General features: G+C 43.2%; 2 protein-coding genes across 5 annotated transcripts in view; both read left to right on the top strand.

Moving 5' to 3' along the window:
• The window catches only part of lrch4 (leucine-rich repeats and calponin homology (CH) domain containing 4), a 31625-nt gene extending 17084 nt beyond the window's left edge, over positions 1-14541 (top strand). The window contains exons 10-17 of one of the 2 annotated variants that reach the window (XM_088990858.1): positions 911-1084; positions 4019-4093; positions 4169-4223; positions 4302-4356; positions 4973-5208; positions 5276-5413; positions 9276-9353; positions 13185-14541. In XM_088990858.1, the coding sequence (XP_088846984.1) occupies positions 911-1084; positions 4019-4093; positions 4169-4223; positions 4302-4356; positions 4973-5208; positions 5276-5413; positions 9276-9353; positions 13185-13310 (937 nt within the window). In that variant the 3' untranslated portion in view covers positions 13311-14541. Of the gene's footprint in view, positions 1-910; positions 1085-4018; positions 4094-4168; positions 4224-4301; positions 4357-4972; positions 5209-5275; positions 5414-9275; positions 9354-9666; positions 13160-13184 lie in introns of those variants that run through there. The other variant, XM_088990857.1, reaches the window with a different exon arrangement.
• A 1982-nt stretch (positions 14542-16523) lies between these two features.
• Positions 16524-27212, top strand: part of adam19a (ADAM metallopeptidase domain 19a) — a 68824-nt gene continuing 58135 nt past the window's right edge. For 2 of the 3 annotated variants that reach the window (XM_088990834.1, XM_088990831.1), the window contains exons 1-2: positions 16524-16781; positions 22386-22465. In XM_088990834.1, the coding sequence (XP_088846960.1) occupies positions 16664-16781; positions 22386-22465 (198 nt within the window). In that variant the 5' untranslated portion in view covers positions 16524-16663. The remainder of the gene's footprint in view (positions 16782-22385; positions 22466-27212) is intronic. The other variant, XM_088990832.1, reaches the window with a different exon arrangement.

The following is a 27212-nucleotide window of genomic DNA, read 5'->3' as shown; positions in this document are numbered from 1 at the left end:
AAAGAAGGTGTACGTTTAATTTTACGACTTTTACACAAATTCCCAGCGGACAAACCAACCATTTCCACCATGTCATTTGTTCCTCTGTAGCGCTGTCGAGCTCTCTCTCGTCTCTCGTATGTGCGTAAACCCACCCCTCTGTCTTCTACCACGGATTTTAACCAATCACGGGCGGCTTTAACTGAAAGTCTACTCTTATAACGAAACGCCGCCTGTGCCCCATCTTGCGCATTTTCTGGGCTGCTACATCGGAGTCCAGATCTTCTTCACCGGTTTCATCGCTTGCGGCTCCAATTGATATGGAAGGATTTATTTAATCGATCGCAAACATATATGCTTCCTCTTCAGAACTATTTGAATCGTATTCAGAACTGGATGAGTAACAAGAAAGCTTCTCCGAATCTGAACACTCTGAAGCCATTGTTTTGATTCTGGAGCAAGGCAGTTTGTGAAGGAATATCGTGGCGTGACGTCACGAACAAGGTGGCGGTATTTTCTGATCTCCCCAGTTTCAAGCTCATTAGTGGCAGTTTTGGGCAACTTTAAGTCAGTTTTACTGGTGTTTTGCATTTGACTAAAAATATCAGCCTGCATGTTTTTGGTATTTTGGATGCTATAAAACGTTTTTCTGTTGTCCGTTAGGTAACAAAAAAATGGTGTCAGTTGTCCTTTAAATACACAGTTATGGGAAACATAACAGCCTATGATACCGTGAAATGTTAGATTTTTTAATCTACTGGATGATTAATAATGGATCTGAATTATAGTCTGCTGCCAATGATTCTCAAATATCCCAAAAATTGATGAGGCCGCAAAAAATTTGCAATGTGACTTTCGCTTCAAACGCAATTTAGGTTTCATACCTGTATGGATCCGGGCTATGACTCTGTCGCCTTCTTTCCTGGCGCAGGTCCAGTCTTCATGCGGAAGTGGCCGCCCCCCAACCCTTGCCGCCGTCGTCCTCGCCGTCGCCCCAGTCCTCCTCCAGCCCCACCATGGAAGAGCGCCGCCGGCCAGGAACGCTCCTCATCTGGCAGGAACGGGAGCGCCAGCAGCAAGAGCAGCAACAAGGGGCGAAGGCAAGGTAGTCAACTGGCTTTTTATTTCAAAGGGACAAACGGGGAATCGTCCCGAATTGGTGTTGCTTGAAAATGGTTCTGGATTTTCACGAGGCCTCAGCGATTATGACACGGCGAGTGGACGCACTTGTGGCTTCTGATGCAGGGTCAAGCACCCTAGATATTTTTATTTGCTTCCTGTGAAAATCCAAAAGCAAGGAGTGACCTTGGTGTATACCACAAGTGTCAAAGTCAAGGCCCTGGTATCAAAATCTGACCCGCCACATCATTTTATTCGGCCCGCAAAGGCAAATCAAACATATGAAATTCCATCATGCTTGCTAAAGTCCAAACCAAAATTTCAAATTGTCCCATGTAAACCACAATAACTCATTATGTTTGACTTTAGATTTGAAAACTAGTTATCTATTTGTTGTGTGCTCTCTATGTAATATGTGGAGGGGATGAAACATCTAAATGGTTTCCCCAAATTCATAATGGCCCCCAAGAGGCCTGGGGTAAAAATTACTGATATCCTGGACCTAAATCACAGGTGTCAAAGTCAAGGCCCGGGGGCCAAATCTATCCCGACACATCATTTTATTCGTCCAACAAAAGCAAATCAAACTTGTGAAATTCTTTGATGCTTGCTAAAGTACCAGCACAAATTTCAAATTGGCCCATGTAAATCACAATAACGGTCATTATTTTTTACTTCAAATTTGAATACTAGTGCTTCATTCATTTCTTGTACACTGTAGATGTAATATGTGGAGGGGATGAAACATTCTAATGGCTTCCCCAAATTCAAAACGGCCCCGAGTGGAATCCGGAACTACAATGTTGCCCACGGCAAAAACATGTTTGACACCCGAGTTTGACACCCATGGTGTACACAGATGGAGGCGAATGGGGTCGCGATGGCTGCAGTTTGTAGATGTCTCTTCACTTAGTTTGGGAGAAAAAGTCATGGGACGATGGGCCGCTCGCTTGGATTCATTGCCGATGCGTAAAAGGATACCTGTCAACCTTGGCTAAAAGCTGCCCTTATAAATGATTACAATTCCCGTATAAAAGTTTAGTACGCTTTACATTATTCGAAATGATAAAAAACGCTAACACAAGCGGAAATGCTGTTTACCACGCATGCGCACATTATGCTTGTCGCAACTTTTACGTCCTTTTTCCACGGAACGCAGAACGAAAACTCCCATTCTTTTTGGTGGCGACCCGATCCTAGAGTTTTTCTCTTCTTATTCCCATGCTTACTTCTACGTTATAACTGGTTGATTCCTCGATTGCAACACAAATGGCGGACTTCAAATACGGAAATTGAAATACAAAATCAAACAAAAACAATGTGACGCACATTTCATGCTTCATTGACAAAGACTCGACAACTGCAGAAATTGTTTGTTTATTGTATAAAAGTTGTTATACGGCGTACACAATTCAAAATGATGAAAAAACATAAAATATGGGGAAAACGTATAAATTGACAGGTATGTAAAAGTGTCGGGGTGATTTCCTAGTGTGTACCCACAGACACGTAGCATATGTTAATCTGATTGTGTTTCTTGCTGCTGTTAAAAATGTACATGAAATAAATACAGTAAAGTCTTGTTATATCGATATCGGTTATATTGATAGTACTGCTTATTACGATACTATTTTCATTTCCCAGCAAATTTCTAGTCTTTTTATACATAATTAGTTCTGTTTAGTACGCTACATGGTTATTACTACAGTTACTATGGTGCCATTTTTCATCTCACGCCGCCCATTTTGCTCTGTTTATATCGATTTTTAATAACAAAACGTAGCAGTTATCACATACAAACAGGAGCTGTTGTTACGCCACAACTCACGCGCAGTCATTCTATTCAGGCACTCTCTCGAACCACGTCCTCCCAATACCCAGTCACGTGACCAGCTTCCGTGTGTTTTGAACTGTCATACGCTAGCACAATAAAAAAGGCATAGCGGAGCTCACATCTTTCATTACTGCTGCAATAGCATCTGAAACATACTGTAATGCCCCTCAGCTTGGCAAATGATACGCACAGTCGCTGGTATAGCGGCTCGGTCTTTTTAATAACAAAACGTAGCAGTTATCACATACAGATACAAACAGGAGCTGTTGTTACGCCACAACTAACGCGCAGTCATTCTATTCAGGCACTCTCTCGAACCCCGTTGTCGGGTCCTCCCAAGCCCCAGCCCCCAAACATGCACAACACAAACACTGAACGTCACAATATTTTAGTCTTCTTATATAAAGTACTGTTGTTCAACACCAATTTCAACCATGGGGAAACGTAAGAATTGTGATATCCGAACAACGTACAAGGCAATCGTGGCTGTGGAGGACAATCACACAAGCAAATCGTTCATCGCGAAATAGTTCGACGTGCCGCAGAATACTTCATCAACGTAACTAATGTAAACGTTGCAGTTTTTGTTTTCCATACATATATTTAATTGTTTTGTATTCAGATATCTTTATCGCTTTTTCATATGTTTGTACATGCTAGCGTTCGTGGTTTCTCTCCTGTGTACAATGTCAACAATGTCGAGTGCTACTCAGTCACGATTGCAAGAGAGCGTTATAAAAATAATAAATGACGTTTTTATTTAATGCATAAGTTTATTTTTCACTTCACTACAGTACAAAAGCATGGTCGATACGCAATCCATGAACTCATGGAGAAAATTACATGCCTTATCAAAGATTCCCCATTTATTGCCCCCTTTTAATGCAGTTCGGCGCAGGATCGGATATATCGATAGTGTGGTTTCATCGATATTTTTTCCGACTCCCGAGAATATCGATATAACGAGACTTCATCACATTTTAAATGACAGTCATAAAATACCAAACCTAAACCGGTTTGGCTGCAAAAGTGAATTTGAACTGGCTGAATTTATTGTCGTAATCTCCGCCTTTTGTGTTTTTGCAGCAACTCGCTCAAGCCATTCAGTAAAACAGGAAATCTTGCGGCCTCCGCAACGTCGACGGGAAGTCGTTGCTCTGAGTGAGTTGAGATTTGATCGCTTGAACGCGCTGAAGGATTTGCACTTCTCATCACTGGTCTTCTGGCTCCCTCTAGCGGCCTATCCCCAGAAGGCAGCCCCTCCCACGGAGGCCCCCAAACCGGACGCGTTGTGAGTGGTGCTCTTCGTCGCCCTTTGTGCACCCCAGCAACCTTGTTGACGTTGACTGTTGCCTCGTCTTTCCTTCAGAGCGCCGAGCATGTTTCCGCTCCGTGTTCTCTTCAACGCTCTAGGAGCAGAACAGGTACTTGGATTTGGGCCGGGTGGAGGGAAAAGGATTGAGGGAAAAATGGATGTTTGACGAATCTGAAGTTCTTCCCGGGCGGGCACATATCGTTTCTCCTTCCCTGATGGGGGGCTCAGTTTGTAACAAAACGTGTGACGATCGCAGATGTTTCTCAACCCAAAAAAATATTGATTTACGAAAATCCACACACCTGAGACTTTGACGTGGGGAAACAAATCTGACAATAACAAGACTATAATGGAAATAAATAAGATTATTAGATAAGATAAGAATCTGTAGTACAGGCAAACCTTGGTTTTCGACCGTCTTGGTTCTTGACAAAAAAATTGGGTTTTTCAGCAAATAGATAGCCATTAGCCAGCGAATAGATAGTCATCAGCCAGCAAATAGTTCGCTGTTAGCTTGCGAAAAAATGGACATTAGCCACCGAATAGATAGCCAATAGCCAGCTGTATTGTAGCGCATTAGTGCATCGTATTGAAATGCAGAAGACAAGCTTCAAAGGGGAATTACTCATGAAATCGCAAAATTGAGGAGAAAAAAAAAGGAATCATGAGACACTTCTTCAAAATTGTTGAAATGTAGACCAAAGTCAGAATCAAATCTCTTCCAGAGGGGGCGGAGATGCCGAATCAGAAACCCAACAGCTTCCTGTTCCGCACGTCGTCCCGCAGCAACGTCCGACCTGCAGCCGAGTGCCGAACGGACCCGAGCGGCGAGCTCAGCCAGGGATGGCCGAGGATGTCGCCGTCCGCGGGCTGCCGCCTCGGCGAGATGCTCGGCTGTAAGTCCCGTGCGACCGTCCACTCGCCCGACCGAGAGAGCGCCGACGCAGCACAGCTTCGCAAGGTGAGTCGGGATGGTTTGACTTTGGTTTGGAAATGCGTCGCCGCTTGCTCACGACGTTCTTTGACAGATGCTGGAAGCGCGGCTGAAGATCACGCTCGGCCACGACCTGGCGGAGGCGCTGTGTGATGGCACCGTCCTCTGCCAGCTCGTCAACAGTGTTCGGGCGCGCTCTGTGTCCATCATCCACGTTCCATCTCCGGCTGTGGTGCGTCTTTCACATGCAAAGTTGACACCATGCCCAAATATATATTTCACCCCTTGATCCCAAAACACACCCCAAATATATATTTCACCCCTTGATCCCAAAACACACGTGTGTGTGTGTGTGTGTGTGTGTGTGTCTGTGTGCGTGCGTGTGTGTATGTCGATTACAAGAAAGTATATGATGACTCGATGCCACACACATGGATCACTGAATGCTTGGAGTTGTATAAGGTCAACAGGACCCTGAGAGCCTTCGTTGCAAACTCGATGAGGATGTGGAAAACCACACTTGAAACCAATGGCAAGCCACTAACACTAGTGTCCATCAAATGTGGCATATACCAAGGTGATGCACTCTCCCCACTACTGTTCTGCATATGACTGAACCCCCTCAGCCAAATAATCAACAAGACAGGCTATGGATACCGCCTCAGAAATGGAGCTACGATCAGTCACCTCCTCTACATGGATGACATAAAGCTGTATGCTAAGAGCGAAAGGGACATAGACTCCCTGATCCACATAACCAGGATCTACAGCAGTGACATCGGGATGTCATTCAGGCTTGGAAAATGGAGTCGGATGGTGACTAAAAGAGGCAAGGGTAGTCCACACTGAAAGGGTCTCACTCCCTGAAGGAACAATAGCAGACATTGAAAACAGCTACAAGTACCTCGGTATACCACAGGCCAATGGCAACCTCGAACTAGCAACAAGGAAAGCGGCTACGACCAAATACCTCCAGCGGGTGAGGCAAGTCCTCAGAAGCCAGCTCAATGGCAAGAACAAGACCCGGGCAATAAACAGCTATCCCCTGCCAATATAATAATAATAAGGTGGCCAAAGGAAGAGATTCAGACCACGGATGTTAAGACCCGAAAACTCCTCACCATGCCTGGAGGGTTCCATCCCAAATCCAGCACCCTGAGACTGTACACAAGCTGTAAGGAAGGAGGCCGGGGACGAGCGAGTGTGAGAGCCACTGTCAGGATGAAACATCCAAGCTCCATGAATACATCAAAGAGAAGGCTCCAACGGATGATGTACTCAGAGAATGTCTCAGACAATGGGGAACAGAGGATGAAGTGCTGGAAGAGGGACAATCATGGGAGGAAAAGCCCCTACACGGGATGTACAACCGAACCATAACTGAAGTGGCTGATCTCAAGAAGTCCTATCAGTGGCTAGAGAGGGCTGGCCTAAAGGACAGCACAGAGGCACTCATCCTGGCTGCCCAAGAGCAGGCCCTAAACACCAGAGCCATCGAGGCAGGGATATACCACACCAGACAAGACCCAAGGTGTAGGTTGTGCAAAGAGGCACCTGAGACAATCCAACACATAACTGCAGGGTGTAAGGTGCTGGCAGGGAAAGCCTACATGGAGCGCCATAAGCAGGTGGCTGGCATAGTCTACCGAGACATCTGTGCAGAGTATGGACTGGAAACCCCAAGGTCAAAATGGGAAACACCGGAGTCGGGGCAGTGACCCCCAAACTAGACGAGAGGTTGCAACAGATCCCGGGAACAACATCGGATATCTCGGTCCAGAAAAGTGCGGTGCTGAGAACAGCACAGATACTGCGCACAACCCTCAAGCTTCCTGGCCTCTGGTAGAGGACCCGAGCTAAAATGGGGGTACAGACACCACCCATGGGGGGTGAGATGAGGATTTATATATATATATATATATGTGTGTGTGTGTGTGTGTGTGTGTGTGTGTGTGTGTGTGTGTGTGTGTGTGTGTGTGTGTGTGTGTGTATGTATGTATGTATGTATGTATGTGTGTGTGTGTGTGTGTGTGTGTGTGTGTGTGTGTGTGTGTGTGTGTGTGTGTGTGTGTGTGTGTGTGTGTGTGTGTGTGTGTATGTATGTATGTATGTATGTATGTATGTATGTATGTGTGTATGTATGTGTGTGTGTGTGTGTGTGTGTGTGTGTATGTATACATGTGTGTTTGTATGTGTGTGTATGTATACGTGTGCGTGTGTATGTATATCGCTGAAGGAAGAAAACAACCGGTTCATTTGGCAATTTGCATACTCTGCACGGCAGCCAATCAGAAGCCTGCTTCGTGCTTCCCAGAGCGTTATAACGTTTTGCATTTGCATATCATTTTCCAAAGTAGACGCACAGAACCTCAGCACCAGAAAGATTCAAAAGAAGATAACAAAATTTATGACTCTACAATATGTAAGACACCACCCATGGGGGGTGAGATGAGGATTTATATATATATATATATGTGTGTGTGTGTGTGTGTGTGTGTGTGTGTGTGTGTGTGTGTGTGTGTGTGTGTGTGTATGTATGTATGTATGTATGTATGTATGTATGTATGTATGTATGTATGTATGTGTGTGTGTGTGTGTGTGTGTGTGTGTGTGTGTGTGTGTGTGTGTGTGTGTGTGTGTGTGTGTGTGTGTGTGTGTGTGTGTGTGTGTGTGTGTGTGTGTGTGTGTGTGTGTGTGTGTGTGTGTGTGTGTGTATGTATACATGTGTGTTTGTATGTGTGTGTATGTATACGTGTGCGTGTGTATGTATACATATGTATGTATATAATAATACATTTCATTTATAAGCGCCTTTCAAAACTCTCAAGGTCACTTCACAGTCACAGTATAGTTTTTCTGTGGGTGAGCAGCGGCAGCCACACGCGCCAGCGTTCACTCAACCCTGTAGTAAAATAAAATGATCATCATTACACAACAACAGTATATGTATGTAGCCTATGACTGTCAAATGTCCTTGAGAATTTTGAAAGGCTCTTATAAATGAAATGTATTATTAATCTTATGATGATAATATGTATGTATATGTATGTATCAGTGCCTGAAATAACGACTGCCCGGATGCCTGTGGTGTGCAACTTTTACATCGGGCGTAAAAAAAAAAAAAAAAAAAAAATCAGATCAAATGTTTGCTTTATGTTTGAACGGAGATTTTGAAATCTGAATAAATTATTCCGATTTCAAAATCTGTTCGTTTTGGAAATGTCAAAATTTCGGTTCGTTTGTCCTGCTTCTGGACTTTCCGAAGCTTTCCCAGACTTTCCCGAGCGTGACGTCATTTGTTATGATCACGTGATCAGCCGCTAACTTCTGGTAGGCAGAAAGCTAATTAAATACAACAGCTGTCAGCGAGTGCGGTCTTTGTTTTGTAAGCTCATGCGTTTCATTTTCGGTTTTGATGAATGAAAGTCTACACGTTTTAGTACAATGGTGATATTGTTTGTGGTTGTGGGCTGTACAAACCGGGTTAAAATTTCACCGAATACCGATCGCTGAAGGAAGAAAACAACCGGTTCATTTGGCAATTTGCATACTCTGCACGGCAGCCAATCAGAAGCCTGCTTCGTGCTTCCCAGAGCGTTATAACGTTTTGCATTTGCATATCATTTTCCAAAGTAGACGCACAGAACCTCAGCACCAGAAAGATTCAAAAGAAGATAACAAAATTTATGACTCTACAATATGTAAACGTACATTAAAAGCATCCTGGAAAGGAGTTCGCGTGGCTTGTAGCAGACGACGCAATGCAAACATTGCATTGTGGAAAATGACAGAGTATGGACAAATGACAACAGGAGCAAGGGATATTTACCATAGATTAAGCAAGGGAGCATTTGTGGTAGGTAAGAAAAATCCTTTACACTTTGCAACAATGTTTTTTTATTTTGTGTTCTTATTGTGTTTCAAGTTGTGAAAAATGGGGCAGGCAACTTTATGGCCGGGTGTCTGCCCTGGTGTCCGCTAACCTTTTGTCATGACTTTCAGACACTGATACATGTATGGACTGTATATGTATACGTATGCACCCCCTTCAATGAATCGGCCTTTTCGACCGTTTCTTTGTCCTCGTTTTTCAGCCCAAACTGAGCTCGGCCAAGCGTCGACTGAACGTGGAGAATTTCATCGCTGCTTGTCGCAAGTTGGGCGTGCCCGAGGTAGAGTAACAATCATTCTGACATGGATCGATCAGACCTTTCAAGGGAGTCAAACTGGCAGTAGTTGGACGGGGCACGTCACTATGCATAGAAGCCACAAGATGGCGGCAAAGTACCGACCCTCCTTTTAGATGCAAAGCCAGGCCCACTTGGCTCCCGACACCAAGCCGTGCTTTCTAACTTAATCAAGTGTTGCTGTTGCTCGTCACAGTTGGACCTCCGACCCGAGCGGCTTCTAAACTCAGGCTCGCCTCGTCCAAACTTGCTTCTAACACTTCCTTGTCGTGTCTTGTTTGTTTTTTGCTCTGTCCAGACGGACATGTGTGTGTGCTCTGATGTGCTTCTGTCTAAGCCGCCCCGCGTGTTGAGCTGCGTGGAGGCCTTGCTGGCCCTGGAGGACCGAGCCCGGCAGTCCCCACTGCTGGCCGCAGATTTCCTGCTCTTCTACTGCGCCGCCATGGTGTTGCTCTACGTCCTCTACTACTACCTGCTCGCCTAAGCCCCTCCAGGCCCTCTCCCCCCCTCCCATACACAAAGCACTGAAATGCCTTCGCTTAGCCTTGTCCCACATCGAAAACCACAACAGGTCCTGCATTTTCTCCTGTGAATGTCCATCTTATTGCTAGGCTACCATACAGGGTTACATCATTGTGTCAAGAGTTTTTTTTTCTTTCTGTATTTGTATTTTTTGCACTGCTTGGGTCTTGTGAGCATCCTAAAAGTGGCTGCGTGAGCTGAAGACGGACTGTGAATGTCAACTTTAAGATGAGTTTTCTCATTTCCAACATGTACAAATGAGACCCGAGTGCCTCCAAACTGACAAAAAAAACACTTTAAAGGTACAAACTATACACACGCACACAGAAGTGTGTGCATGTGTAAAGATTTTTTTTTTGTTCACCGTGTCAGTGATGTTTGATGACCAGCTAACTTTGTATAAATGTAAAGAGAATAATATATATTTTTATAATTTCAAGTTTGTTTTGTTGGTTTTTGTTGCGAGGTTTTCACAAAGAAACTCGCAAAAGCTTCAGAAGGGAAATTAAACGTGATCAATAATGATAAGAATACATTTCATTTCTAAGCACCTTTCCAAACTCTCTAGGTTTACTTTACAGTCACAGGATAAGTTTTTCTGTGGGTGAGCAGCCTCAGCCTCACGTGCCAGCGTGCACTCAACCCAGAAGTAACTCAAATAGATAGAAAGCTAGCTAGCTAATATATACAATAATATCTTTCATTTATAAGCACCTTTCAAAACACTTTCAAGGTCACTTTACGTCGCTGATAGCTACCTAGCCAGTGAGATTGCTAAACGATAGCTAGCTAGATAGCTAGACAGCCAATATTTTGAAAGGCGCTTCGAAATTAAATTATAATATAATAGATAGGTGAGAGATAGCAACTAGATCGCTAGGTAGCTAGCTAGACTGTAAGTCTTATGCTGGCTATTTGTTGGCTATCTAGTAGCTAGTGAGATAGCTTTTAGCTTTTTATTTGAGTTATTCCAGGTTGAGTGAATGCTGGCGCTGCTCTCCCACAAAAATTCTGATCCAGTGACTGCAAAGTGACCTTGAGAGTTTTGAGGCGCTTATAAATGAAATGTATTATTATTATTGCATCATTCAAATTCATCCTTGATTGAGACTCCAATGTCGACTTTGACAAAACACAGTCTAAATGCACATTTTGAAAACACTCAGAAACATTTCTGCATTGTCGACAAGTTCAAATGGATGACAAAAAATATATATATTCAGTCCATCTAACAACATGTGCGCTAACCATCCGTTCAAATTGATTATTTCCAATCTTGACAATCAAGCTTTTGCTGACGTGGGGGCACAATTAATGCTCGGTATGTACACCTGATGCATCTGCCATCCTTCACGTCAGCAGTCAAGGTCTGTCAAGTGGCTGCACTGTTTTGTATCCATACCTTGGTCAAATGGATGACCTCTGCTGAACAGTCAAACCTGGGTTTTCGAACGTCTCGGTTCTCAACCAATTCAGTTTTCGACCCAAGAATTTTGTTTTTTTATGCCTCGGTTTACTACTGAAAATCAGTTCTCCAACAAACAGCGCACCTGAATGCACCACTCGACTCCCCTCTGCTTCCTTATACAGTAAAGTCTCGTTATATCGATAGTCCCGCTTATTACGATACTATTTCTATGCACGCACGGAGAAAATTACATGCGCGCAGGGTCGGATATATCGATAGTCCCGGTTATATCGATATTTTTCGGACTCCCTAGAATATCGATATAACGAGACATTACTGTACTTCACTTCACTTGTGTTGCGTTTCATTGTGACCGACGCATTAGTGATAGGAATTCCGTCTTCAGAGATCCGGTTCTTTTGGCTCTGCTCACTTAAAAGATCCGGCTCTTTGGCTCCCAAATTGCTCCTCAATTTTTTTTTTTTTTTTTTTTTTGTTGCTTAAATTAATGAACTACCAAAAATCGTGTAAAATGTGATTACGCATAAAAAATACACTATCTCATATATTTTTATTTATATGGCTTGATGTATATGTGCAAAGAGAGCATCCACTTTCACTTTCCCTGTGGTTACTCTGGTCTGATAATTTGCTTTTGATAATAATGCTATCATACCAACTAGTAAAAAATATAATTGAATAATAATAACAGCATAATGTGATAACATTTGTCCACCTGTCTACCTTAACCCCCGCCCCCCTCCCCCTTCTCCTCACTGCTGCGTATGTCTGTAATTCTCCCCTCCTTCCCTCTACCACGGATATTGACCAATCACGTGCGGCTTTAACCGAAGACTGGGGGCGGTGAATAGAGGACAAAAAAAGTCGGCTCCCATTTCCGGCTCCTTGTTAGGAACCGGCTCTCTTGGTTCACTTCAGCGATCGGGCTCTTAGAACCGGCTTGTTCGCGAACGACACATCACTACGGCGCATTATCTTCGTGTAGCGTTCCACGTGTTTGTATTGTTCAATCACGATAAAAAAAGCAGACATTGATTACATTGATTGTAATAGGTAATGTTGCTGTTTTCGACCCCCAAATGTATTTTTTTATGCCTCGGTTTACAACCGAAAATTAATTTGTGACCAAACTGAGCGCACCTGAATGCACCACTCGACTTCCCTCCGCCACCATATACGTCACTTCCTTGTATTGTGTCTCACTGTGACCGACGCATTATCCCCGTGTAGCGTTCAGCGTGTTTGTATTGTTCAATATCGATTTAAAAAAAAAGCAGACATTGATGACATTGATTCTAATGGGAAATGTTTCGCTTTTTGACCAAGTCAGTTTTCGAACAGGTTTCTGGAACGGATTATGGTTGAAAACCCAGGTTGGACTGTGCGTGAATTTCTCCTTGTTTTGCTTTGTCTGTTTGTCCCGAAAGCTCGGCTGTGTCCCGCTGCTGTTTTTCTCTCCGCCTACTGTTTTGCATAAAATGTCTATTTTTTTTCAGTCATTGCTACTAGTTTTCAATTGAACTCGGAAATATCTCCACAGAGCAGAAGTTCGTCAGCTCTGTTTTTATATTTATACGCTTTTGAGAGTCCCCTTTTTCAACTTTCTATTTATAGATTTGTTACGTTTTGTTCTCCCCTCCTTTTGTGAAGAATGTATTAAAAATGGACTTTGACACATGGCTTTTTTTGGGTGATATTATTAAAAATAAATACATGCACAAAATAGACCGGTTTTGCCTTTGAGGGAGCTGGACCAACCCGTCCGTGTAAGTATTATTGAACTCTCAATCTGAATCTTGTCGTTCAAATTCTGTAAAAATGTGCCAACTTTTTTTTTTTTTTTTTTTTGCTTCTACCCACCTCAGGGTGATTTGTGCTCAACCCAGTTTAGCGCTGAGGACGACGGCCTGAGCCGCTTGGCCCGCACCGTCCAGGTTCTGGAGGGACTTGCTGGCTTGACGTGGCTGGAAAAGGCCTCATCGCCGCAATGACGGCGTGAAAAGCTCAATGTTGTGATTCGGATCGGCGACCAACGGGTAGTGCTGTCAGCCCTGCCTGCTGCCTCGCAGGTGCTGGTCGTTCCCAATCAGTGACAGTTAAAAGGATTCCCGGCACGACCATTCGGTGTCGGGTCATTGTATGCAATTGTGTGCATTGTGTATGCATTGTATGCTGTGCATGTGTTTTTTTCATTATGGCAGACTTTTACTCTTGGTCTTTATTTGATACTTTGTATTTTTGTCTGTTTTAATGCCTTTGTTGTTTTAGATTTTGTTCCTGTTGACTTTATTTTAATACAATTTCTCAAACACAACCTGCTGCTCCCTCCTGCCTGCTTTTTGGGATCCACATCTGCCATCACCAACTTGCAAATTGTGATACAGCCAGCTAAATAGCCATAGAGCAAGCTCGATAGATAGCTAGACAGCTAATAGATAGCAAATAGCTTGCTAGCTAGGTAGTATATCATATTTAGTTCCAAATATTAATTTGACACCCCAGATCTGGGCTGCCAAATGATCCTACGTAGCCCATGAAGGCAAAAGATGCCAAATTTTCAAAGGTGATTTTTTTTTTAGATAGATTTCGCAGGTTAGTATTTGAAAAACAAGTTATCCATTAATTGTATGTGTTTACATCATATTTAATTCCAAATATGAATTTGTCACCGAAAGAAGATGGCATCCTGCTCCTGCTGCCATCTCGGACCTCGTCTGTCATAGAGAGCTGTCAATTTCAGCTTAACATCGGTTGCTGAATTCTGACCCAAATACGTTGCATCCGTACATATTTGAAAGAGTCCAAATGAATCATTTGGACTCTCTGTGTCTTTGTGTTGTTATATTATTTGTTATTTAGTTTTTTCTTCTTTTGACTTTTGTTTATGTAGACATTAGTGAGAACTATTGTGCTGAGCCTATTCTCTTTGTCTTTTCTGTAATGCCGTACAATAGCTAATCTGGCTGGCTGGCTAGCTATCGAGCTGGCTAGCTATTAGCTATCTATTGGCATGCTAGCTAGCTTTCTATCTATTTGAGTTACTACTTCTGGGTTGAGTGAACGCTGGCGCGTGTGGCTGCCGCTGCTCACTCACGGAAAAACTGATGCTGTGATTGCAAAGTGACCTTGACAGTTTTGAAAGGCGCTTAGAAATCAAATGTCTATTATTATTATTATTATTATTATTATTATTATTATTATTATTATTATTATTGTCAATAAATGCAAAAGACACCTAGTATTTTTCAAATTACATTTTTGGGGGGGGGATACATTTTCCGGGTGAGTATTTGAAAAACAAGTTATCCATTATTTTTTTGTGTATGTATCATATGTACGTACAAATATGGATTTGATATCCCAAATCTGGGCTGTCAAATGATTTTATGTAGCCCACAAAGGCAAAAGACACCAACTTTTTAAATGTGACTTTTTTTGTGATAAAAAGCCAGTGTTAGTATTTGAAAAATAAGTTATCCGTTGTTTTTTTTTGTGTGTGTATATATTATATTTAGTTCCAAGTATTAATTTGACACACCAGATCCGAGCTGCAAAATATATGTACTGTCTGTAGTCCATAAAGGCAAAAGACACCGATTTTTCATATTGAATTTTTTGTAGATACATTTCCCAGGTCAGTATTTAAAAAACAAGTTATACGTTATTTTTTTTTATAGATGTTTCATATAACGGTATTGAGTTCCAAATATGAATTTGACACCGCCAATTGCCTACTTCGCACAAATGATATCAAGCTAATTGTTGTGGCCATGGGTAGAGAATGTTTTCTCCTTGTCAGTGCAATTTTATCAGTACAGTAGCTTTCTTTTTACATCATTTGACCAGTTAGCATCGCAGGCAAAAGATAGCATAATTATTAACGATTCCGTGAATCATACTTGATAAATACTGTGCGTCCAAATATTTCATACAACACGAGACATGAGCTGAATCCTATTTTTTCCCTGTAAACAACAGAATTATCCAGTGTTGTTTGGCTGAAAAGTTTGGTCGCCATCAAGTATATTCAGCAAATCAGGCTACACGCTGTAAAGGACAAACAATTGCCCAAGAAAAACATGCATGGATTGTTGTGTGCGGTTGGGCAGGTTAATAGTTATTTTTATGTGGTCGTTTTAAAAGCTTTGCGCTTGGAGGGTTTTCAATCAGGTTAATGATCCCTCTGGTCAGCCTCCCTTTGCCCTTGGGTGAGACCACAAAAAAAGGACAAGAGTGACAACGAGTCGAGAAAATCGGTTCAATCTGCAACGAGATGAATGGAATCTAAACATTAGATTTAGATTATTAAATGAACACATATTAAAATTATGACGGGGTTCGCCGTCCGGAGAGGTTTCGACAGATGTTTCGAGTATGTACTTTGAACGCCTCAGCCGATTGGCAAATACCCTGGTCATCACTTGTTTGGCAGGTGCAGAAATGTTTTTAATTGACAGCTCAAACTTTTATTCAGCCATTATTAAAAAACGTGACATCCCTTAAACGAATTGACATTCCCAGCACCTTTCGAAATTTCTTTCCATCAATTCATCAGTTGCCTCGAGTTCCTCGAACGCATCGACCGATTGGTTTCACGACCACTCTCGGCGTTGAAAATACAAACGTAACAAATGTAATGTAATGCAACTCTAAAACACGGATAATTAAGTGGGGAAATCACTCAAAATGAATATTCTCATGACGATGCCTTAACATAATAAAAGTCATCGGAAGCTAAGCATTAAAGTCGTTCAATCCAAATACGGTCACTCCCGCGAGGAGCCCCCTGGCGGACAATTCCTGGTGTTTGTCTCGATGTTATAAAATATTTATACAATCCAAATCGATTTTGAATTGAGATTAAACAAGTCATTCAATATAAAAAATGACGCGTTTGTCATTATACACATTTTCAAACCCTTCAGGTCGAACTATGGAAACATTCAACAAGATTAATTGTTTGTGTTTGTGAGTAAAATGTCGAGTGAAAATGGGACTCCTTTCATGGATTCTTCGTTCTTTTTTTCTCTGCGTTGAGTGAGCTGACGAATGAAACGGACCCCTTGTCAAGTTTAAGACGGCCCTGGCAAGTACTCTGGACATCAAAATAAAAGATATACTCGTGGACGACACGTACAAGTTAGTTTATTTTGAAAGTGTCAGACGGATAACGTTGTAGTCTCCTCAGCCGTCTTGACAACACCCAGAGGAACCCGAGAACTGCGAGAAGGCACCCCGGTAGAGTTGAGCGAGCGGGGCGAGGACCAAGACGAGGACGAGTAACGGGACGAGGACGGGGACCGGGACGGGGGAGGACGGTGTGGCACTACGGAGGCTCACCGGGATGTACAGTAAACACAGGCAGAAACATGAGCACATCTCGCTTGCAGCGTGCGCCTCTCTGCTCTTGTTCGTCGCTTTGTTCTCGCTCAACGTCGCCCAGGGAAGAGCCAGCGGAGACGGTGAGTCAAACTTGGGAATCCGACCAGTTGCGCCTGGATGCTGCTGACCGGAACAGCAGGACACACATTCACTCGGAAAAAAAACGGCTATTATTCGACACACTCTGAGCATCGTATTTTGGAAGCATTGTGCGAATCCTGAGAAACTTTCCGAAGTCTTTTCGTTGGAGGTTGTGTGTCCGAAACCCGAAACAAGTCGCAAATTGTCGATTTCGACTTGGCCGCTGCTCCCCGTTGCCTCTTTTTTTGCCCTCTTAGTCCTTAAAAGGAAGAATTTGGAAAGCTCGGGTTCATCAAATTACAAGTGGACGCCTCGGTTTCGACGACCCGCACCAGGGGCGATTCTCGGACCACAAATTGCTCAGCTTTTGCCTTGTTTGAGGCAGCAAGACCAACCTTGCACCAAAAAGGCTTGATCAAAAGTGAAACTTTTAAATTTTATGAATCTCACAAGTTGGAAGCATTGTAAAAAAAATTAAAATTAGGGCGAAAAATTGTCTCATTTCTGATGCAAAACATTACAATGGCCTGTGACTGAGTATCTCCGCAAAGCGTGTGAGTGTGCGTGCGTGCGTGTGTGTATGTGTGTGTATCTGTCTGTCTTTCTGTCTGTCAATATCAGGGGTGGGCAAACTTTTTGACTTGCGGGCCACAATGGGTTCTAAAATTTGACAGAGAGGCCAGGAACATTTGGAGGGAGTGTTGGCAGTGTAGTAATGGCAGTGAATGACTTAAAGGACAACCGACGCCTTTGGACAAGTTGTGTCCATAATTTGTAAAATGGCTTCAAATGACTTCTACTGAGTGCATTTTACAATGATTCCACCGCTATATTTTACGTTTTAAGACTCGCGCTGAATATTCAGGAAGTAATGTTTTAGAGTTGGTGACGATTCCTGACATCACGTCACGGAAGGAATTCCTCTGACCGAGAAAGCGACACACAATGCATTTTGGGTAGTTTTTCTCGACTGAAAACATTGTGTTGATCGCGAAATTTGAAGTAAAACTACATAAATAAGGCGATGGTGAATTGTTGTGCGTCACAGCCAATTGCAGTAATACGCATAAAGAAGGTGTAAGTTTACACAAGTTCCTAGCAGACAAATCAGCCCATTTCCAACAGAGCTTGTGTGCCATCTTGTGCATTTTCTGGGTGCTACATTGCAGTCCAGACGGATTAAATTGATACAGAAGGACAATCTTTAATCAATTGCAAACATTTATGCTTTCCTCTGCAGAACTATTTGAATCATATTCATGACAGGATGAGTAACAAGAAAGCATCTTCTCTGAATCTGAACTCTCTGAAGCCATTGTTTTGATTCTCCAGCGATGCAAGACGTCTTGGCGTGACACCACGAACAAGGGGGCGGAACCTTTTGAATCTGGCCAGTTCCGAGCTCATTTTGTGGCAGTTTTGGGACGCTTTAAGTCACTTTTATTGGTGTTTTGCATTTGACTAAAAATATCAGCATGCGTGTTTCGGGTATTTTAGATGCTATAAAACATTTTTCTGATGACAGGAAACAAAAAAATGGGGTCGTTGTCCTTTAAATTGCAATATTGGGGAGCGTGTGGTAATCACAATGAGATTTCAGGTTTTCTCAACTGTTCCATCCTTGTCAAGACGTTTTTATGGAAATAGCGTCAAGATCGATGTGTTGATACCATTGAGGACTGAATCTCGTTTGTGGACAGAGGACTCGCTGTGGTCTAAATGCGCTGACAACGCGCCGAGTTTGCCCGGCGTCCAGTCATGTGAACCGCTGAATCAGGGCAACAATCGCCGCCATTCAATCGTCACCGACATAGAGTTCGCATTGGTTTTAGCGCGCCTACTTTTCTTCTCCTCACTGATGGCGGTGGAGTGTCTGGCCCCACGAGTGAAAGTGCCGTCATCTTCTTGACAGACGGCCCGTGTGCCGCCTCCCTGGTCACCAAGGCAACAAAAGACAAGAGTTGTTTTGTTTTTTTCTAATCGCCGTGGGGCGCTCCCTCAAGAGGGGCTCGTTTTGGAGAGTGTGTTAATTTTGCTGACGCCAGGCGACATGAACCCCTGCATTTTCCGTCGTGTGACAATTAATACACAACATGACCCCTTTAAAGGACAACCGACACCATTTTTTTTGTTTCCTAACTGACATCAGACTAACGTTTTATAGCATCTAAAATACCCAAAACACGCAGGCTGATATTTTTAGTCAAATGCAAAACACCAATAAAAATGACTTAAAATGTCCCAAAACTGCCACAAAATGAGCTCAGAACTGGGCAGATTCAGAAAGTCCCGCCCCCTTGTTCGTGATGTCACTATTGGTCACACACTGCCTTGCTCCAGAATCAAAACAATGGCTTCAGATTCGGAGAATATACTTTTTTGTTTTTCTTGTTACTCATCCAGTTATGAATATGATTCAAATAGTTCTGAAGAGGAAAGCATAAATGTTTGCAATCGATTAAAGAAGTCCTTCCGTATCAATTCGAGCCGTCTAGACACCAATTTGAAATTTTGCTTGGGACTAGCAAGCATGATGGAATTTCTAGCAAATTTCTAGCTGAATAGAACTAGAGCTAGCTATCTTAATTGTGAGCTAGCTCAATAGATGAGTCTGATTTGCTTTCACAGGCCAGATTCGGCCCCCTGGCCTTGACTTGGACACCTGTGGTCTATTCAATAGCCTGACAAAAGGGAAATGGTCCGGCCAAACATTTGTCAAGCAGATAACAACGGCGATGGCGAGGCTTTTCTTCTCTTGTTTTTTTTTTCTTTATCAACTGATGCCTGCTGATGTCAACGGTGCGCGTCATCGACCTTTTGGAATCACGATCGAGCATTGTCCAGCCACGCTTGAAATTCTCTCAACCACGATCGCATCTCATTGGCATAGATCCTTTTTTCCCCACTCTTGCACTCTGTCGATGGCAACACAGATTGTTGTCACATGACTCACCCCCACCCAACCCCCAGAGAGGTCACCATGAGGGCCGAAGACCTCCCAACGTTCCCGCCTGCCTGCTTCCCGTCCTCCTCAGCAGCAGCTTGTATCTTGTTTGGATGTCAAAAGTTGCTCCAAGAACCGACTGCCTCATTATCTCAGTGTTTTTAATTCATTTATTTTATTATACAGTGATACCTCGTCTTACGAACGCTTTAGCTAACGAAATTTTTCGCCTTACGAACGTTAAATTCGCGAGAATATAGTCTTGGCAAACAAACTATTTTTCGGGAAACACACGGGGTCCCGCAATGAGTGATGTGTCGTTTGCATATGAGCCGGTTTTCGGAACTCCTAAGATGGCAGCTGGCTTTTTTTCCTTTATTCCCCGCCCCGAGTCTTCGGTTAAAGCCGCACATGATTGGTCAAGATCCGTGGTAGAGGAGGTAGGGGACACACACAGCAGGACACACGCAGCAGTGAGCGGGGGGAGGGTACAGAAACAAACATACACACACGAAAAGGAGACGACAGAGCTGGAAACAAAAAACAAAAGTGAAATGGTGAGAAAATTGATAGAAAACACAGTGAAATTTGGACTTGTTTCAACTTTATTGATTCAAAGGCAGAGTGTAGACTGCAAGGTTAAAATATCCCATCAATCAGGCTCCACAAATAACCCGAACAAGCCATCTGTACAATTTGAAGAGAACATACAAGCAAGGGAACCAGCTATTAATGAAGTTTCGAGTGTGTCTGCCTGCATCTGTTGCGTTTGCAATAGCACAACTTCTAAGAGCTCCTTGAGACACTTTTTGCAAAAAGCTATCCATTCCATAGAGCCATCATCGACGACATCACAAAGGTAAACAAAACGACTTTATTATACAATACAGTTTATTTCTTTAATTACAATACCATAGCACACTTATTATACATAAAATAAGGTGTATCGTGTGTAGTTTTAAGGCTTTAGTTGAAAATGATGTTTTATGGGGACCTGGGAAGGGATTATTCTCATTTTAATGGTTTCCTATGGGCTTTTGGCACTTTATGGCACTTTTCGCCTTACACACACTTTCTGGGAACCAATTAAGTTCCTAAGCCAAGGTATTACTGTACTTGTGTTTTCACACCTCCCCAAGGACCCGGAAAGTTTCGTCAATGTTTTAACTTGCTCAGAGACAAACTCTCCACTTCTGGAGAACTTGGAGTCGGACCTTTTGGGACTCCAAAATGAAATCTCCCATTGCGGTCATTTATTTCTTTTTTGTTGTTTTTTTATATCCACCCATGTTGTGTTGAATTTGTCACACGTACTTTGCACTCCAAAAAGTTACATTTCCACAATCTGTCATCTTTCAAAGAATCATCTGGACAGAATTTGTCGAGACGTGTCGTGATCGCCGGCAGGACGGAGCGTCAACGTGAATTTCCGTCCTGGCCAAGGTTTTGTTGACATTTTGGAGGACGCAGATGTTGAATTCCCTTGATTTCATTATTGGGGGCGAGCGCATGACCTGGCCTCCTCCAGCAAGAACACAAAAAATGCACCTTTGACCATTTTTTTTGGATGCGTCTGCATTGTCCTTCTTTGTAATAATAATAATAATAATAATAATAATAATAATAATAATAATAATAATAATAATAATAATAATACATTTGATTTCTAAGCGCCTTTCAAAACTCTCAAGGACACTTTACAGTCACAGGATATTTTTTCTGCGGGTGAGCAGCGGCAGCCAGACGCTCAAGCCGGAAATGTATACCACTAACTCAAATATAAAATGGGCATCGCAAAAATAGTTCCGAACAATTAACGAGTGGCGTAATGATGAGATCAGAAGGTAATTGTCAGGTTAGTAGTAACCCCACTTTCTAGGCAGGACCAGTTGGCAAAAATTAGATGATTATAAAAACACAAAATAGCATCGCAAAGATAGTTCCGAACAATTAACTAGTGCCGTACTGATGAGATCAGAAAGTAAATGAGAGCTTTGTAGTAACCCCATTTTCTAAGACGGACACATAACATCTCAAAATTGGCAAAAATGTGATTGATGCAATCCCATTTGCCCCCAGGAGTACTTTGTGTTTGTAAGATTGCGTCTGCGTCTCGCTGCCCACAATTGAATTTTATGCAAATGGTGTGGCTCCAAATGACGGGCCGAGTCTGGCGCTAGCAAGCCCCTCCCCCATTTCTGTCGGGAGCCATTCTGGGCCCTATCGACGGCCTGCGCTGATATTTTCTAGATCGTCTTCCATGCTTGCTCGCTCGCTGCCAATAATCATCCTGTTTTTCTCTGCTCTTTGGTCTCCTCCCAAGTCCATCAGCAAAGGATCCCCGCCAGCCCCTCCCCCCATTCTTTGTTTTTGGTTGTTTTGCGATGAAAATGGCGCCCTTGCGTTCTTTCTTGGCGCACTCGCGCTCCAATGGCATCTTTCCGTTCTGGCATGACTCACTCCAAGATTTATTTTGCTCTCGTCTGAGGAGACTCGTGATTTTTCTCGGCCAAGCCAGTCATTGTTTGGCGAGACGGGCGAAAAAAAGAATACAAAAGAAGCACAGTGTTTTATTTGGTAGTTGCAGGACAGACAACGCTCTGTTCATCTCCTGCGTGTGTTTTGATTTTTTTGTTTATTTTTTGTCGCTTTCCCGTAGGGTCACCGAGAGGGCGCACAGTGACAGCAAGATGGCTCTTTCCGGACCAAAACAAGAGGTGGTACAACATCTCGTCTCAGGTTGGTGAATTCATCTTCGAGCTGGAGGCTATCAAAGTGATTTGGCCACATTGTATTTCCGGTTTCCTCTTGGGGGCTGTTATGAATTTGGGGAAACCAGTAGAATGTTTAATCCCTTCCACATATTACATTTATAGCGCACAACCCATTAATGAATAACTAGTTTACAAATTGAATTTAAAAAAATAACGACTGTTATTGTGCTTTACATCCGACAATTTGAAATTTTGGTTCGCAAGCATCATGGAACTTGACATACTTGATTAGCTTTGGCGGGCTGAAATAAATGATGTGTTGGGCCAGATTTGGCCCCTGGGCCTTGACTTGGGCACCCGTGCTCTATCTTAATAATAATACATTTAATTTATAAGCGTCTTTCAAAACTCTCAATGTCACTTTACAGTCACAGGATAAAGTTTTTCTGTGTGTGAGCAGCGGCAGCCACACGTGCCAGCGTTCACTCAACCCGGAATAACTCAAATAGATAGAAAGCTAGCTAAATAGCTAGTAGCTAGCCAGCTCGCTAATAGATAGCTAGATAGCTAATGTGTTTCTTGACTCAAATAGCTAGCTAGCTAGACAGCTAATAGCGGTGGTTCCTATGAAAAAACGTTTTCAAATTATTAGATTAGATTAGATTAGATTAGATTAGAATTCCGTTTTGTGCAATCTGATGTGCTTGCTCATGTTTCATGCATGTTTAGACCCTCATTTGTGGTGAGAAATATGAATAAGTAATACCCTTTAAATGCACCCCCCCCCCCCAAAAAAAAAAAAACCCTGGTTGGCTCAAAAGTTGGTTCTGGGTTTTTTGAGGGTTGGTGGGTCTGTCCCCATTTTGACTCAATTTGGGTTATCGCCTACCCAAGTGTCGTTGGAGTGCAGCAGTTGGTGTGCTAAACGGTTTGTTCGCTCAATTTCGTACTCATTCTGGGTTGTGCCGCCAACCCACTCGCTGCAAGGGATTATCAAGTCCAAAAATGGACAATTTAACACGAAGTGACTCGAGTCACCTTGTACGTTTCGGGTAAATTCACTAAAAGGAATAAAAAAAAAACGATGGCTGAGCGGACAGTTGTACCCAATGTCGTATCTGAATGTCTTTCAACTGCTCGCCAAAACGCAGGCCGATGGTCTTCTTGCTCACCTTTTTTTTGTTCCGTCACTCAGGTGCTTTCTCTTCGCCGCACGCCGCTCATGATTAGACGATAAGTCAAGCCGCGGAGTGCGCCGGCTGTGATATTTCACCTGGGTGACACCAGCAAGTGTGCGCGGAGCGTTGGCGCTTTATGGCACTCGCGCGCACCGACGGAAATTGTTTGCTGACGTGCTCTCTTGTCCTCCGACAAATTTCTTGGCCTGCAGTGGTGATGCGAAAGTCACTTTGGTAGCACGTTTGCTTGTTGCTTTCGAAGGAAAAAAAACATGGAAACAGACACACACACACACACACACAGACACGCGCACACACACAGATAAATTATAAATCTTATAACTTTTCGTGTAATTTTTATCATTTTATATTTCGTATTATCGATTTTTATTACTGTGTCGTTCTGCTGACCCAAATACGCACGGCTTCTTACACATCCGCGCTTTTGAAAAATCGCTCTCCCTGCTCACGGAGAAGCCAGAAGAGGTCGCCCAACACACACGCTCAGATTTAGGCGGACCCTCGACCCAAGCACCGCCCCCCCCCCCACCCGCCTCGGCGTTGGTGGAAACTCCCTCTCGCCGGTGCCATTGTGAAGTTGTCATACGCGCTTGTGAATAAACAGTTATTTTGTATCCTCATTTTGTGCAGTACTGTAAAATTGTCTGTTAAGATAAATGAGGCATGCTGAATGTTGAGCAGATCTGGCAACGCAGCCACAATGCTATGGTCCTTTGACAGCGATAAAAAAATAATTCTCAATGCTGAGAAAAGCGGTTGCTCTCTGTGCTCCAGCAAATAAACATCCTACTTGAAGGACTAACTCGCACCGGTCGTAAATACGGACCAGGAGAAATATGAATCAGTCATACCCGAAATGAGAGTAGGAGGGCAAGGGAGAACCAACCCTTGTACTCAACAAACAAATAAAAGTATCGTCAACAAGAAAGTGCATCGAGTAATACTCCAACTAGGGGGAAACAACTAGCGGGAGGCCTCGGACCGGGACACACAACTACATGCGCAGGAGAAAATATCAAACCTGGGCAATGGTTAATTCACCGGCGATCCCATGACCGAATGACACCCCTTAAATACCCACTGACATGATGAGGTGATGGGCTGCAGGTGAGTACAAGCAGGGAAGCGCAAAGCCGCCACTTGAATCTGAACGTGACAGATGGAAAAGGAGGAAGAGAGAAAAAGAGGTAGAGACATAGAGAAAGGGAAATAGACAGGGAGATAGAGAGGTAAAGAGAGCTAGAGAGGGGTAGGGAGAAGGGGGGAGAGAGAGAGAGAGAGAGAGAGAGAGAGAGAGAGAGAGAGAGAGAGAGAGAGAGAGAGAGAGAGAGAGAGAGAGAGAGAGAGAGAGAGACAGAGAGGGAGGTAGAGTCGGATGGTGAGATAGAGAGAGGTAAAGAGAGATAGACGAAGGGAGAGAGTGGTCGAGAGGAGAGAGAGAGAGCAAAGAAGAGGGTGTGAGGGAGGGAAAGAGGAAAAGAGAGAGCAAGGGAAAGAGAGGTAGAGGGAGAGAAAGAGGGACAAAGGGAGAGATTAAAAAAGGAAAAAGATCCAAATTATATTTGTGAGGGTGTTTCCAAAGGTTTGTGGCCTTTAGCTTCCTTCACGCAGTTCATGTCTGCTTTTTCCCAAACCAGAAGGAAAAAAAAACCTTTTGAACCCACGTTTTGCTTGAGCAGCAATCACCATTCCCAAATACTGGACTTGTGAGCCGTTTTGGTATCTGACCGAGACAACGGGATCCAGTGTGGGAGGAATTCACGAATCCCAAATTAATACCCCCACCCCCTGCCCCTCCCTGCAATGGGACTCCACTATGTTGGAAATGGAGAAAATTGTTTTCGCAGCCGCATTTGGATAAAAGATGCGTTCAAAGAATCTCCAACGATGTTTTAAAATAGACTCAGAAATCGTATTTTTGTTGTTGTTGACCTTTTCAGACGTTGCACGGCGTGTTATTTTTGCTCCCGTTCACCAACGCGCCGTTTGTTGTCGCCTGCCGTCTCTCTCAGTGTCATCTCACTGCGGGTGCATCGGCTTTGTCTCCATCTGGACTCGGGACGGAGGCTCATCCGCCGCTTGCACTCGAGAAACGCCGGCAGAAAGCCGTCATGCGACACTCGCGCTTGCTAGGAAGCTCTCGCTCAGCCTTTTGCTTTTCAAACGTTCAAATTCAAACTTTTTGGGACACGCTCCTTTTTTTATCTCCAATGAACTTTTCTCATATGAAGCGTTTTCTTTCCTCCCTGTTGAACCTTCAAGGACAACCGACGTCACTTTTTTTGTTTCCTAACTGACATCAGAAAAACGTTTTATGGCATCTAAAATACCCAAAACACGCAGTATGATATTTTTAGTCAAATGCAAAACACCAATAAAAATGAGTTAAAGTGTCCAAATTCGGCAAAAAATTGTGCTGCGAATTGGGCATTTTCAGAAAGTCCCGCCCCCTTGTTCGTGATGTCACGCCAAGACGTCTTGCATTGCTTGTGAATCAAAACAATGGCTTCGGATTTGGAGAATATATTTCTTGTTACACATCCAGTTATGAATATGATTCACATGATTCATATAGTTCTGAAGAGGAAAGCATACATGTTTGCAATCGATTAAAGAATTTATTCCGTGCCATTTTGAGGCATCATTAGGGGGAAATGTCTCACCCAAAAAGAGGCAGAAAATGGCCACCGAGCTCCTGTGAGGGATTAATCAGCCAGTTTCCACAGGCTGATTAATTCATTACATGGAACTTGGACGCCCTCTTCTGGCTCTTTCTGGTGCAACACAAGGTTTTCAGACCAAACAAGCATTGACGTGATGGAAGGACTGCTACAATGTGTCCTTTTTTTTCGGTCAGGGGCGTTCCTTCAGTGACGTCACGTACGGACTCGTCACCAACTCAAAAACAAGACTTCCAGAATGTTCAGCGCGAGTCTTAACACGTAAAATATAGCTATATACGGTGGAATCTTTGTAAAATACGCTCAGTAGAAGTCATTTGAAGCCATTTTACAAATTATGGACACAACTTGGCTTGGGACGTCGGTTGTCCTTTCAACTGGAAAATCAAAACTGTGCCACCATCATTAATGTTTATTTTCTCACTCAAAGTAGTTTTCAGCTCCAACTTCTTTAATTTGATTATTGTCGTAGTTGTGGCTAGGAGTTATCTTCGCGTCATGTTTCAAAGTGGTGATAAAAACTTGAATCCTTTCCAAAATTGTTGCGACTAACGATGGGACGTTACGCTTTGACAGTGTGTTTCCTTCCTTTCGGAGCGTTATTGGGTAATAATACTTTGGCAAAGCGTCGCACCCATCTGGACACGCGTGTGCACAAGCGACTTCATTTTCGAAAGGGGACATACAGTAAAGTCTCGTGATATCACTATCGGTTATATCGATAGTACTGCTTATTACGATACTATTTCTATGAACGCAAGGAGAAAATTTACATGCCGCAGGGTCGGATATAGCGATAGTCCGGTTATATCGATATTTTTTCAGACTCCCAAGAATATCGATATAACGAGACTTTACTGTATATGAATGGAGGGACGGATGGATGACTTTT

The sequence above is a fragment of the Hippocampus bargibanti genome, linkage group LG02 (genome assembly GCF_051943395.1).
Source record: "Hippocampus bargibanti isolate YZ-2025 linkage group LG02, ASM5194339v1, whole genome shotgun sequence".
Classification (NCBI taxonomy): Eukaryota; Metazoa; Chordata; class Actinopteri; order Syngnathiformes; family Syngnathidae; genus Hippocampus; species Hippocampus bargibanti.
This window is presented reverse-complemented; position numbering and strand designations above follow the sequence as displayed.